This window comes from Rhinolophus ferrumequinum, chromosome 22 (assembly GCF_004115265.2).
Source record: "Rhinolophus ferrumequinum isolate MPI-CBG mRhiFer1 chromosome 22, mRhiFer1_v1.p, whole genome shotgun sequence".
NCBI classification, from domain to species: Eukaryota; Metazoa; Chordata; class Mammalia; order Chiroptera; family Rhinolophidae; genus Rhinolophus; species Rhinolophus ferrumequinum.
In genome coordinates this window covers 36,227,265-36,242,691 of record NC_046305.1, presented here as the reverse complement: position 1 = coordinate 36,242,691, position 15,427 = coordinate 36,227,265, and the positions used below count along the sequence as shown (strand labels likewise).

Here is a 15,427-nt window from a genome sequence, read left to right as displayed (position 1 = left end):
CCTAGGTATCTATCCGGAGAAATCCAGAACTTCAATTCAAAAATCTCTATGCACTCCTATGTTTATTGCAGCACTATACACAATAGCTAAGACATGGAAACAACCAAAATGCCCATCGGTAGATGACTGGATTAAGAAACTGTGGTACATTTATACAATGGAGTATTATGCAGCCATAAGGAAGAAAGAAATCTTACCATTTGCAACAACATGGATGGATCTAGAGAACATTATGTTAAGTGAAATAAGTCAGACAGAGAAAGATAAGTTCCATATGATCTCACTTATTTGCGGATTCTAAAGAAAAGAATAAGTGAATGAACTAATCAGAAACTGTTTGGGAGACAATGAGGAAAAACTGAGGGTTGCTAGATGGGCGGGGGGAGTGGGGGATGGGGGGGAGGGTGAGGGGATTGGAGGGCAGTCGGTGACCACAGGATGGCCACGGGGTTTGAAAATTAATCTGGGGAATGTAATTTGGTGGTTACCAGAGCGTAAGGGGGATGGGGGGTGGGGGATGAGGGTGAGGGGGATCAAATGTACGGTGATGGAAGGGGAGCTGACTCTGGGTGGTGAACACACAGTGTGATTTATGGATGATGTGATTCAGAATTGCACAACTGAAATCTATGTAATTCTACTAACAATTGTCACCCCAATAAATAAAAAAAAAAAAAAAAAAAAAAAGTAGGAAAGCAAGAAAATGTTTATTGACAGTCAGACAGAGAGAGAGATCCGTGGCAGTGTCTGGAGAAGGTGGCTGCCGTGGGTTTCTGTTTAGAAAAGAAATATTGGCAAAGGGAGTTTTCTAGGGCAGTCTGATTGAGAAAGCTGTGACAGGTTTCTGTTTAGCTGGGGTTTTATATTTTTCCATGCAGGATGTAGGGTGCTTGTCAGCCTGCAGGGGGGCTGCTGTTGCAATTGTTTTCTCCTGGGAACTGTTCTGTTCTCACCTATGAAGGATGTAAGGTGCTTGTCACCTTGCAGGTGCAGTGCTGGCCAGGGGAGTCAGAGCCAACATTAATGTGTAAGCTCGTTTCTGCTAACTCACAAGCTCACTCCTGTTAACTCTTTATTTGTCTCATCAAGTAAGGTCTGGAATCAGAAGCAGAAACAGCAGGAGAATAAAGAAAAAGCAACAATTGAAGGTCAATGTGCGCCAGAAGGAGGCAGCAGGTGTGATAATGAAGCTGTAGTGGAAGCCAGGAAATCAGAGTTGTAGGTCTCTGTAAAACTGCCTGTGAGATTTAACTTTTTCTTACATATACGCATATGATTGAGAGTTTTGCTTTGACAAAATATTTTAACCAGTAAATACCCAGGCCACATTCATCTGTTATTCACCTACTATTCTGTGGCCATCTCCAGCAGTTCCTTGAGGTATAGTGAAGAAAGGGAGAGCACGTAGCTAACTACCGTACCTGGGATCCCTGTGTACTGGGAGACGATGCCCTTCTCAGAGCAGCCTGCATCTGAATCCAGGCCGTACACTCCCGAGCCCATAATGATCAGCGACCTGGGGCTCTGGCACATTATCCTGGATGGAAATCCTAACTCCATTACTTAAATTGCCTAGTAGTCTTGAGAGAGTTATTTAACCTCTGTAAGCATCCAAACTATTAGATGGGAATAATAATAGTAAGTGATAAACTAGATCCTGTCACCCCCTGATCGAAACCCTCCAACAGCTTCCCACCTCAAGTAGAATAAAATCCATATTCCTTATTCAGGGATCCAGATCCCCCATAATCTGGCCCTTGCATATCATGTCACTTTGATTTATTCTTTTCATTACCACTATCCCAATTTATCTTTGAGTTTGTTTGCTTTAGCATTCTCTACTTTCTCCTCTGCTACTGAAAGCAGAGACCTTGTCTATCTTATCCATTGCTGGACTCATAGAACCTAGACAGTACCTGGCACAATGAGTGCTTAATAACTACTTGTTTATTGAATGAATAAGTACATATTATGACATTCAGAGTACATAGTACAAGGTCTAATAAATAATATAGTGTACATAGTACACTATAACTGTTCGCTACTGCTACCATAATCATCTGCTTCATATTGTTAGGGTTCTGCACATAATTTCATTTGGAAAAAAGTTTCCTACCAAAAACTAAGTTTAAAACTAGTATACTGCAGTTATGAAGTTAGTATAATGCGTATATCAAAACATCCAGTTGTGCACCTTAAATGCATATGATGTTCATATGTCGATGATATCTCAATAAAGCTGTTTTTAAAATGAGTATACTACTAAGGAAAATATGATCCCATTTGAAAACACAATTTCAGCTTCAAATTTTTTATAGTAAAATGAGAGTAAATTTTAAAATGCACTGCTTAATTCTTCCTATTTGGTGTGTAGAAGATCTTTTGTCTGCAACTGCAAAGCAAGCAGACCCAGAAATGAAGGTTTATTCACTGGCCTTATTATCTTAGGCCAAATTACCTTATCAAAGAGGCGGGGATAACTGAAATTGAATCAACTAAAAGAAGATTAACCTCTCTCATTAAAAAAGCAAAAACAAAACATGATGACTAGTAAGAATGCTAAGATTCTAAATTTCATTTCCATTTCTGCTCCAGGTGTTGCCACATCTGCAAACTTCCTGGCAGAGTGATGGGAATTCGAGTGCTTCGCTTCTCTTTGGTGGTCGTCCTTGTGTTACTACTGGTAGCTGGGGCTTTGACCACTTTACTTCCTAATGTCAGAGAAGACAAGATGCCCACATCACGCAGGGAAATAAAATCCCAGAGCAAGTCCACCCTGGATTCCTTTACTCTCATCATGCAGACGTACAACAGAACAGATCTCTTACTGAGACTTTTAAATCATTATCAGGCGGTACCACATCTGCACAAAGTGATTGTGGTGTGGAACAATGTTGGGGAGAAGGGACCAGAGGAGCTATGGAATTCTCTGGGGCCTCACCCTGTCCCTGTGATCTTCAAACCACAGACAACAAACAGGATGAGAAATCGGCTCCAGGTCTTTCCTGAGCTGGAGACTAGTGGTGAGTTGCAGCTGGGTTCTTAGCCTGGCAGGGCTGCAGCTAACCAGAGCTGGGGGCGGGTGTGTGGACTTCTGGCCTCCTACATGTCTTAATTGTCTGGAGAAAATAAGGGAAATTTAATCATAAGGAAGCTCCTTGAAAACCTTAAGGGGCAATTTCCAAGATGTCAAGAAGCAGTTTCCTGGGGAAGAAAGCACATACATCTTTACAACAGTGACAAAGAGGTTAATATTATGAAAGAAGATACACTATAATTACATATTATTGCATCACAGGAGGTAGTGAAATGCCATTTAACTTAGGCTTACTGTATTTCTTGCCACCTCCTTTTTTCATCCCATTCATAGCGGTTTCATGAGATTGTAATTTGCTTTCAAAAAAACCTTGGTTTTATTTATTTATAGGTTCATTAGTTTCTAGGATAATAGATGATAAGTACATGATAATTTCCTCTCAGGTAGTTATAAAGTCAATTATAATTCAAATTAAAAAAATTTCTGCTAGACAAATTTCTCCAAGAATGCAATTCTTATTTACTAATTTTCTTAGACAATACCTCATTTCAATGATCTATATAGACACCATTGTATCTTACTAGTTTTGTTTTCATTTCCAAACTGTTTGATTTAAATTTTTTCCTTTCATTTCAGCAGTGTTAATGGTAGACGATGACATGCTAATTAGCGCCCAGGACCTTGTTTTTGCTTTCTCAGTTTGGCAGGTAAGGTTACTACATTCTTTGTGAAATCATCAGAATAAAGCTTTATCTAGTGTTTAAGCAGGGCAACACGGTTTAATGTGGGAGTCACCCAAAATAGCATAGGTGATATTTATCTAAAAGATAAATAAGTTTGTTATCTTGTAATCAAGATTTCCCGTGCTCAGTTATGTCAACCTGCAAGTTCTGCTATCTTTTATCTGTATTTGATTTATATTTGGCATACTGGGAAGAGCCAGAACTACCTTCCAAGGAATAATGAGGAAATGCTCTGGTATATGGTATAGCAAAGACTAGAATGCAGAGATATTTTCTGCAAGGCCATAGATGTGAGTCTCAAATGAGAAGTATATTTTTGTATTAATGCTGTATATAACTTGCATTAAAGGAAAGCATTTATTACATCTACAAAATTTAATACTGATTCTGAGGGCATTGTTTAGAAATGAGTAATAATAATAATGCTATGTGCACCATTGTGATGGCAGGTTTGTTTTGTTTTTGTTTTTTTTCCTAAATCCTAGCTGGGATAAATGGACACAAATTGCTCACTATTCTATACAAACAGCTCTTTCCTGTTGAATATGTGTTAATGGTAGCTGGCTTTTACAAGTTGCACTACGATTACCTGAAGCTAGAACTGACACAAATATACTCCGAAACCCTGTCAAATATTTAAACACTGTACTACCCAATAAATGGTCTAATTGGCACTATAGTAACTCCTTAATTAGCTACTTGGGATAGAATAACATTGCGTATTAATGGTAAGTGGTCACAGGATTTTGCAGATACCAGCATTCCCAAAACTACAGTTTTTAACTTCATGCCTAGTGAACTGATCAACAGATTTTTTTTCATATTAGCAGTTTTTTCAGCCCTGTAAATAAAAACTTTTTAGGCAAAAAGTTCCAATGTGATACTCCAGCTATGAGATTTCTATTGAGGTAAAAAATCAATGTCCCTAAAATGTCAGGGGTGGGGGGAAATACGAAGACTGTGGTTAATTAGAACAATGCAAATAAACCGTAATTAAAGATGGATAAATAGGATTTTCGATTTTATGCATAAAAATATCAAGAGCAATTGCAACCCATTGCCCGAGATAATCTGACTCCTAAACTTTGATGCCATCAGTGCCCTGCATCGTGTAATGATTTGGTGTAATGCAGTGTAATGTATGGAGGCAAGCAATATTAGGCATCTCTGTGCCTTCCCACCCAAGCCATTACCTCCACTTTTAGTGCTTTTCCTTTCCTCCTCTAGTCAGCTCTGAAGTTTCTTTCATTCTCCTAGGTTATGCACATGGTACGTCTTCTCTGCAACCTCCCAGTCTTTATCCCCCACTGCCTGACCTTCCCCTTTGCCTCCCAGCATCACAGCTGTCATTCTGTCCTCAGTGCTCCCATGAAATTAACCCATCTGCACTTACAGCTTTCTCACACCCTGGTAGTTTCTTGTTCACATACTAGACCATACCCTTTCTAGATTATGACTTCTTGGAAATGGGATATAACCCAGCCTGATATGTGTGTGTATCCCTAGTTTAGTGGCTGTTCAGTAAATGAGTGAAACTCAATTTATGAGATTAGACTAAACCTTGTAACCCTATCAGTTCTTATCTATTTCACATGCTTCACTGGTTTTCTTCTTTGCTGATATTTTTAGTCACTTTCAACCTAATATTGTTTTACTGCTATCCTTTCTTCAAAGATCCTGACACATCTTACTGTATTTCTCTATGTTGTCATATTTTTAAAAAGAAAACACCCAAGCTGAAAAGGGATAAAAATACTACATTGTCTAAAATCAACAAGGACTATTAAGAACGTTGAAGTCATTATGGAAAAACAGTAAAATCATACATGTAGACCCATAATTTTATATACTCCTAAGAGATTAAAACAGTTTTTCAAAATAATCACATTGTATCTTCTTTTCTCCTGTAATAAATAGCATTCATATAGTCAACTTCCTTGCAGCATACTTTGAAGAACCAGACTCATTGGTGACTAGAATGTATTAATATCAAATAATGTTTGAATTAGGAGAACATTTGTGAGGTTAGAAATTTTGTTAGAGAAATGGGTTGTGATGAAATTTGACCTGTAAACTTATCAGGACATAGATTTATGAAGTTGCCTGGAGTTAGGTGAAACCACAAATAAAATAAAGTTGACAAATCCATTTAATTCTCTGTAATAAATCATTGCCTTTTTCACCATGTCTGCTCTAAAGCAATGCCACAGTTAATTGTTCTTTTTCCATCTGTTCAGCAATTTCCTGATCAGATTGTAGGATTTGTTCCTAGAAAGCATGTCTCAACTTCATCAGGTATCTATAGTTATGGAGGTTTTGAACTGCAGACACCAGGCTTTGGAGATGGTGACCAGTACTCTGTGGTGCTGATTGGAGCCTCATTCTTCAATAGCAAATACCTTGAACTCTTTCAGAGGCAACCTGCAGCCGTCCATGCTTTGATAGATGAAACGCAAAACTGTGATGATATTGCCATGAACTTTATCGTTGCCAAGCACACTGGGAAGACTTCAGGGATATTTGTGAAACCTGTAAACATGGGCAATTTAGAAAAAGAAACCACTGGTGGCCATTCTGGAATGTGGCATCGAGCTGAGCACTTTCTGCAGAGGTCTTACTGTATCAATAAGCTTGTTAATATCTATGATGGGATGCCCTTAAAGTACTCCAACATAATGATCTCTCAGTTTGGTTTTCCATATGCCAACCACAGAAGTAAAATGTGAATGTCAAACCAACAGACTAAAACTTCAAAACTGTTAGTATTTGAGTAGCTTCTCCATGCCATGATTGGTTGGTTTATTTTTTTAAGCACCATCATGAACTTTTATCAACTCCAGAAAGGAAAAATCACACAGCACTTCTAGGATATAAACTTCATATGAACTTCAAAAACCAAGGAGTTTATATTATTCAGGTAGGTCTTCTTGTGAAAAAGTCTTCATCCATGAATATAACTCCTAGGTCAGCGACTTTATCATTTACATTCTAAGACTTTTCCCCAATTTCTTTGACTCCTGGCGTTTGCCTTAAGGACCCACAGCAAGCTGTTTCCTGAACCAGAAACTCCAGAGAAGCATTTCTCACCTTTCATTTGAAGTCTGAAGTGTCTCTTTAGCAAAAGCCTGTGGTATAGGGACAAGCCATGTGAGGAGAGACTAATCTCACTCTCATAAAAACAAGTGGAAAATTCGTGACGATCAGTGCTTCCCATCCAGCCCTTTCCCGGACTGATGCAGCCCAGCAAGCTTTTGCTGCAACCATCAGTGCTTTTATTTTTGTTGATAAGTCTGTTGTGACTGGGAGGGTTAATTTTAGTAGCTGAAGGATGTCTAGTTTGATTGATTTTCATGAACATTTATTGCATGGATCACAAAAAAAGTGCAGTCAATGTTTCTAAATGCAACCTATATGTAGCAAGAAGTGAATGTTTTGCTAGATTCAGGTAGTGCATTTTGTCACTGAATCTGACCTTGAGATTGTATATTCTTATATTTTACATAAAGTATGTGTTGTTTAAGAAACATGTATAAAATAACTTCTGAAAGAATGATTAGTTAAAACCTTTAGTATCAAAGATCTTTATTGTCAGGGCACAGGTTATCCCATGGATACTAGAGTTGTGTGTATTATATACGAAGTCAGTCTCTTTCAAAAAAGATCTAAGGCACTATTCATCATCAAGAAATTTCGATTACATAGATACAGGAAAAAAGAAGAGACTGAGTCATAGGCAAAGAATTCTATAGGGAGTCTGCATCAGTTAATTGTTAAGTTGCCCACTCTCTGTTATATGATTTAGTATTTGTTTACCACACAGTGTTTGTGTTTGGTCTTGTTTACTACTGGTAGCAAGCAGTACTTAATTAGGCTTCTGTATTTTACCTTTCTTGTCATCCTCCTCCTCCTCCTTCTCCTGCTCCTCCTCTTACACCTTCCCTCCTATTTCCTCCTCCCATAATACCATTATATTCTCATAATTGCAAAGCTCTGGAAATATTATAATAATCATGGTTTATGTTCCAACAATAAGGTCTCTGTAGTTAGTTAGTTCAGTATATGTTGTTTCTTTACACTGGCTTGTGTATGTGTCTTCATGCAGTCAGATAAAACCAAGAGAATGCAGAACCTCACTAAAAATCTATAATGTTAATTATCTGCTTTGTCCACTCTTGGTAGTGATTTTTTGCCCTTTGGGATTCCACTGGCAGATAAATAAAATAAAATAAACTTTTACCCTCCTGGTGTTCCATGTTAATTAAGCAGAATCAAGGTTTTGTGGTTGATATTTTTACAAATTTCTAAATATTCTAGGATATTGCTTAGGGTAAGGCAGAGACATTAGCTACATTCCCTGTGGAAAAATTTTCCATTGGGAAAATGTTCCCAGATTTTATTTTCCACTTTGTGTTCTTAAACTTGTCTTAAGCATCACATAAGTTAATAATATCATGTTTATCAGACATAGATCAAATATGAAAACAAAATGAAGTACAGTCTATATTACAAAGACTCTTGCATTGTGGCTAGAATTCTACTAAAACTGCTTTTCCCTGTATACCTCTTATTGTTACAAATGGTCCAGAGAAGAGATGATGCTCAGACTTAAACCTGAATAAGAGAAGCAATGTAGCTCAGGGATTAAGTGTGCCAGGAGAGTACTTGGGCTCAAATCATTCCTAAATTTCACATTTACTTAACCTCTTGGAGCCTCAGTTTCCTCATCTACCAAAATGAGAATTATATCTACCCAGGCAGTTGTTTTAAGGAATAAAGGCGATAGCTTGTATAAATACAGCACAAGGCTTTGTTCATTTTAAATGGTCAGTAAACGAAAGCTCTTGGGGTGTGTCACTAAAAATAAGTGCAGTTAACTGTACAACTCCTCATCTAGGTATTAGACAGCCTCCTAGACCCACCAGGTGAGAAATTTGGGAAAGTGTTTCGACATAACGATGGACAGAGAGCCATGGCAGTTTTCACTTCATTTTCTTTATTTTAAATGTCCTTTTTCTTATTAAACCATTACAACATATATATTCTAGAAATTTTGGCATATTCAGAACAGCATAAAAAAGAAATTAAAAGCCCACCAACACATTAACAATAACCATTTTTCCTTTTGACTTTTCTATACCATGAATTATTTCAGATTTTAATACCATGAATTATTTCACTGGATAGATAAATCATATTTTATATAATCAATCATCTTACCATTTTGTTTGATACCTTCTTACTATTAGAACAATATTTGGGTAAGTGTCCTAGCCTTGAACAGACATCTTTGAGCATATCAATAATAATTTCTTTAAAATCAAGTCCAGGAAGTGCAATACCTGAATCTAGTAGTGTGCGTGTTTTAGAGTTTTTCATTCACACTGCTATATGCCTCCAGAAGCGTTGCCATAGCTACACTATATCACATCTGAGGGCACCTCTTTCCCATCAGACTTTCCAACATTGTATAGTACTTAAAGTTTTCTTTCATTTCTTTTCCACGTACAAAATACTCAAATACTGCAGGACTTGGAAGGACCTGGGCTATGTTAAGAACTCTGTGTTAAGAAGGCTGAAAAGACAGGCAATCAACTGTAAAATAAAAGACTCGAGGGCAGTGTAAGCCCAGGGAGATCTGAAATGCTTCTAGAATCTCTTTGCTCCCAGGCTTGAGTGTAGACAATAAATTATTGACCCTTTGCTGGTCCCAGGGATTAAAAAAATTGTAAGCCACAAAAAAATGCTCATATTTATTCTTAGAAAGACCTGGGCTTTGACCCCAAGGTAGGAATGGATAAGTGTGTGTGTGACTGTGACTGTGTCTGTGTGTGTGTGTGTGTGTGTGCATATGTGCCCACCTACATGCGCTTATGGTGCAAGTGGGAGGGTAGGAGGTAAAGGAAGGGAATGGAGTGGAGGATGATGTGATGGAGGAGGAACATGGAGGGACCACATCTCACGGGATTCTGGGGCTTAAATGATGAGGTCAATCATCCTGTACTCCATGCTGTTTCATAAACCAGTATTTATTCTGCTATGGTTCTCCTGACTTCTCTGTCTCTCTCTCTCTCCCCCACGCCCCACCCCCTTTTCTCCTTTCTTCCCTTCCTCCTTTTCTCCTTTCATGAAGGTTCTCTCAATAGAAAACCCAAATATTTTCAAAAATATACTCACTGTGAATGAAATGCAAAGAACATTTGATCATTGGAAGCATGCACTGAGTCCTGGCTCTCATTAATTTCCTTATCTACACAGCAAAGATGAAAATACCTGCCCTAAAATTTCACTGGTTGCTTTTGGTTTCAAAGGACATAAAGTGTAGTAATTTTTTTTTTATGTGTAGTAATTTTGTAGCATCAGGAAAATACAAGAATTTTTAGAAACCATTGTGGGTAAAGAGCAGCTTGGCCAAGAGTTAAAGAAACTTGGTTAAGAATTAGTGCCTATATCAAAATTACACCTTAGAGCATAAAAAGAATTGAGAATAAGTATCGCAAGTACTGAAAATAAGGAACTCACTTTATTAACTCTAGCTTAGAATAGGATATTTAAATGGAGTATTTATCTAAACTAGAGATGACTTGAGGCTCTTTCTCTTATATGTCAATATGTCTTTTATTTGAAAAAGAAAGAGTCAAATTCTATATTGAGAAATATTTAAGTAGTTAAAAAAAAGTAAATCTGAAAGAAGCAGCTTTAATTTACAGCAGTGGTTTGTAACTTGGATTGGTCTTGCCCCCACTCCCCACCCCCACCCCAGTGTCATTGGCAATGTCTGAAGACATCTTTGGTTGTTACAACTGAGAGTCATGCTACTGTCATCTAGTAACACTGCAACACACACACACACCAAAAAAGAATTAAGCATCCCAAAATGTTAAGAGTGCTGAAGTTGAGAAAAAAGATGCTTGGCATTATATTATAGAATACTTGATTGGATACAGAGGGTGCCAAAAAAATGTATACACATTTTAAGATAGGAAAAAACTATTAATATATACCAATAACAAAAATGAATACAAGTCATGTTTGACTGCTGCAATTATAAGAGGTGCTCAAAGTGGTTACCATCAGCGTCCAGACACTTCAGATTACGGCGAACTACTGCTGGAGCAACGATGACCAAAGTGTCCACTTGTATACTTTTTTTTGGCACCCCTGGGATGTGTGTGTGTGTGTGTGTGTGTGTGTGTGTGTGTGTGTATAACATTTTATCACAATGCAAGTTGCATGGCTAAAGTTTTATCCCACTTAACTGCTTATTGGAACAAAAATTTGGGGAGGGGGGAATTTGCTTATATTACTGATAAAACATCTGTTGCATAATTCTATGAACCAAGGTCTGATCAAAGAACCAGAAATTTCCCTGGTAAAAGTTTATTTCTGGCTAAAATTCTGTGACCCCAAATCAGAGTGTTGAATTGGTAGGTTTTAAAGGAGCCATGTTATACATCCTGACAAGAAAAAATAATCTAAAGTTCAGCTCTGTTGGAGCATACTACCTTCCCTATACCCTAAGCCTGTCTTCCCAGGAGTCCTTTCTCAAAGTGAATACTAACTTAATAACATCACTACTGTTGTACTGTTTTAGGACCAAATGATGATGATAGAATGATAAAGAAGATGATAATGTCATCATTCAGGGATAAACACTGACTGGAAGAGATTATGTTTTAAAAGATGTCACTGTCCTTTATGAAAGACCCCCAAAGAGAGTTGCAGCAGGATAACAAACCACTTGACTCAAACTGAACTATGAATCAGTAATTATCAGGTACAGCTGCTAATTTTTTAAACCCGGAATGCAAGTGCAAGTTTTAAAGACTAAATTAAAATACTGGATTCTATTGAAATTTATAATACAATTTTTCTGAAATTTACCATTTTACCAGCAGATGTCAGTACAACCTAATTAATATTTTTAGCAGATTAAATACCTGCCAGTAAACACTGAAAATAATATCAAAGTTAAAAACCTACTGTCTATGTTTTTTGTTAAGAATATCTCATTAAGTGGAACTATAGAAAAATACTAATCCTTCAAAAGCTATTAACTTAAAATGAGCCCTTGCTTAGGTAAATCATATTACATAAGTCATAACTTATATGTTAATAGTTACCATCATAATTTATGTCACAGTGGCATTTTTAGTGACATGATCTTAAGTACAAAATGCTAATGCGTGGTAAAGTATAAGAATAGCAATATATTTAAAACACATATCATAGACACTAGAGCCAAATGAAGCTCATTTGTCTCCAGGTGACATATTTACAACCCCTGAAGAAACACATTAATTCCTAATGAATCCTAAAATATCCATAGTGTGACACCATTTCTTTTCTAGAATGTAGCCTTTTATTTCTAGCAAAAATCATTCATCTAATGGCAGTAACTGCTAATCTAATAGCACTGCCTATTATGTGGGGAACACTCATTTACATTATTTCATATAATCTTTGTAACAATCCAGCAATGTAGATATCTATATCACCCACATTTGAGGATTCAATAACTGACATTCAAAGAGGTTAGGTATTTGCCTAATAAATAAGCGTACACATCAAGAAGTGACAAACCGCAGATGATTCCAAGGCTATACTCTTCTTGTTGTATAATAGCTCATTCCTCTAAAAATGCTATTTCATGACCTTGTATTAAAGAGACTTCTTGTTGCTTTTTTGTCGTACTTGGAGTTAAAGCCGTATTTTGTACAAAAGGTTTCTCCAATAGTGACAGGGGACACAACAAGAATTAGGCTAAAATAAAGATAAAATAAATATGTAAAATTACTTTTTAAAAAACAATAGCCAGTTTTTTTATAAAGTTAAATATGCACTTACCATACTTGTGTAAACTACAATTCCCATGCCTGGGTATTTAGCCAAAGGATATGAAAATATACATCCACACAAAGAGCTGCACACAATGTTTAGTGAAACTATTTGTCAGCATCAAAAGCTGAAAACAACCCAAATTTCTATCAACTAGTTAAAGGATCAATATATTGTGATTTATCCATATAATAGAATGCTATTCAGCAATAAAAAGGAACATAATACTGATGTGTGCAACAACATGGCTGAAATTCAAATCAGTAAGCCAAATGAAAGAAGGCAGACACAAAAGGCTACATAATACATACTGAATGATTCCATGTATATCACAGAACTATAGAGACAGAAAACAGGTCAGTGGTTGCCAGGGTCTGGAGGGAATTGAAGACAAAAGGACAGGGTGGACATTTGGGGACTGATAGAAATATTCTATATCTTGTTTGTAGTGGTAGTGATGTGACTATATACATTTATCAAAACTCATAGAACTATACTCTTAAAATTGGAGAATTTTATTTTATGTAAATCAAATAAACCAGGCTTTTTACAAAGCAAAGGACATTAGACACACACAAAGAATTAATGTCATCAGTAGTAAAATTTATCAATAGTTGAGTCAAATAACAAGAGACAGAAGAGAAGTTAACAACCTGAACCCTTGCCTTGGAATACCTTGCCCAGTCTGGGATGGTAGAACAGAAACCAGAGCTCTAGTATAAGCTGGCCAACCCACTTGTATATGACCTCGAGTGAAGCATTACTTCTCTCAAAATCACAGCTAACTTACTGGTAAAGAAATTGCATTAAATATCTAAATTCTTTAACTTCCTTCAACTTTTCAAGCTAGAAAAACAAAACAAACAAAGGACCAGAGTCTCCCCTATGCTGATTGTTAAGAGAAAGCCCAGGTCTAATATAGAATTCCTTTGGTAGAGAAGCCGTTAATAATAATTTTAGCTTTATTACTCACCATTCCTTTGGAGAGGGAAATTATATAATTTGGCCAGCAGGTGTCATGTACTCATCTATGAAAAATTTACAATTCTTCATATCAGAATGCTTTTAAAATTAATATTTGCCTAAAATTTTTATCTGTAGTGATTTTGAACATTAGTTCTTTATATAAATGCTTAGAGGAAGGAAGATGTCCTCAATATTCAATCTTTTCCTCAATTTTGTTCTCAGCTCTAATCAAGTGGGGTAATTAAACCTATATACCACGATGGGAAAAAAATCTTTTTTACTCCATTATATTTCATGCTCAAACATTTTTAGGAAATGGAGTAACAGCTTCACACAAATTACTTATCTAGTCTTGGCAAACTCACTTCTTTAATAGCATCCTCTTTATTCTCAGTGTCACCTCCTTGTTGATGGTGAGCAAGTAAGTGAATGAATAGTTTGAACAATTTTACTATCTCAAAACAGGTAGTGTTTCAATGACCAGGTGTAAAGAAGGACCAGTAGTGGTCAGATCATCAGAAAAGCACATAGAGGCACATGGCTATTTTCCCTGGGGGAACATTTAGACAAATATGACTTATCAAAATAAGGACAGCAGCATATAAAACCCAAAAATTTGGATTAATGGAGTAGTTGTATGGCTTAGGTAATGGACTTGAAGGAAGTCTTAACCTTTCTGTCAAAGACCCTTTTGACATCTGGGGAAGCCTATGGACCCCTTCTCAGAATAATGTTTTTAAAAAACAGAATAAGGAGAATGATCCAAGATGGCAGAGTAGATAAATGCTGTGCTTGCCTCATCACGTGAACACATCAAAATAACAACTAAATTATAGAACAATGAATCTGGAGAACCATCTGAAGTCTAGCTTAACAGTTTTATAACTAAAGATGATATAAAGAGGAAGCCATGTCAAGACCGGTAGGAGGGATGGAGACACAAAACGGTCTGGCTCCAAACTTCCGTGTGGTAGATGAAAATTGGGAGGGATATCTTGGCCAAGAGGTTTTCCACGGAGGAACAAGGAACCCCAGCCCCCGTCATGCTCCACAGCCAGATGTTCTGGGGGCTCCTCTTCCAATACTGGTGCTGGAGCCCCCAGAACATCTGGCTGTGAAAAACAGTGGGGATTCTGACCGTCTGGGTGGGACTGAAGGCCATGGGAAACCCAGACGTCCTCTTAAAGGGCCCACAAAGACTTGCTCTCAGGCACTCACCCTTGGCTCTGGCAGAGGGACAGTGACCTGGAGGTTGTCAGAGACATATGGGGGCAAATCTAGGTGTGTGGCTTCAGGCAAGGCCTGGAAGATAGCCACTGTTTTCACCTTGGTGATTCACTGAGACCCCACCACACCCAACTTTGTACTGCAGGAGGCTTTATCAGTGGCTGAACCTTACGGAAGCTGGCAACTAGTAGCAGACCTCGGTTTGCCCTGTTTTTTTGCAGAGCTACCCCAGACCCGGTACTGGTGGCAGCTGTCCTTGGTTCACAGCGCAGCCTCTACCATGTGCTTCCAGGTCCAGCACAGGCAGCGACCAACCACAGATCACTTTGTAGCTCCTACAGGTAATCCCTAGCCAGTCACAGGCAGTGGCTGACCTGGGCCTGCACCAGAGCCCATCCCAAGAAGTCCTAGAACCAACGTACTTGGAGGTCTCCTTTAGATCACAGCAGAACACCACCCAATTTGCTCCAGAGGTAGCATCCCAAAGGGTGGTCTCAACAGGCACTAGAGCCTGCTGGGGTGAATCCCTCTATGCAGGATAATCATGCACAGCAGCCTGTAAGCTGTGGCCAAACCCCACAACCAGTCAGCCTGAGAGTCAATCCTACCTACTGACGTG

The 15,427-nt window shown here is 37.8% G+C and overlaps 1 protein-coding gene across 6 annotated transcripts in view; it reads left to right on the top strand.

Annotated features, from left to right (window-relative positions):
* The window catches only part of EXTL2 (exostosin like glycosyltransferase 2), a 50,852-nt gene that overhangs the window by 18,020 nt on the left and 17,405 nt on the right, over positions 1 to 15,427 (top strand). For 2 of the 6 annotated variants that reach the window (XM_033092376.1, XM_033092377.1), the window contains 3 exons: positions 2,596 to 3,023; positions 3,674 to 3,744; positions 6,018 to 6,616. In XM_033092376.1, coding sequence (XP_032948267.1) covers positions 2,596 to 3,023; positions 3,674 to 3,744; positions 6,018 to 6,506 — 988 coding nt within the window. In that variant the 3' untranslated portion in view covers positions 6,507 to 6,616. The other 4 variants (XM_033092382.1, XM_033092378.1, XM_033092380.1 and 1 more) reach the window with 4 other exon arrangements.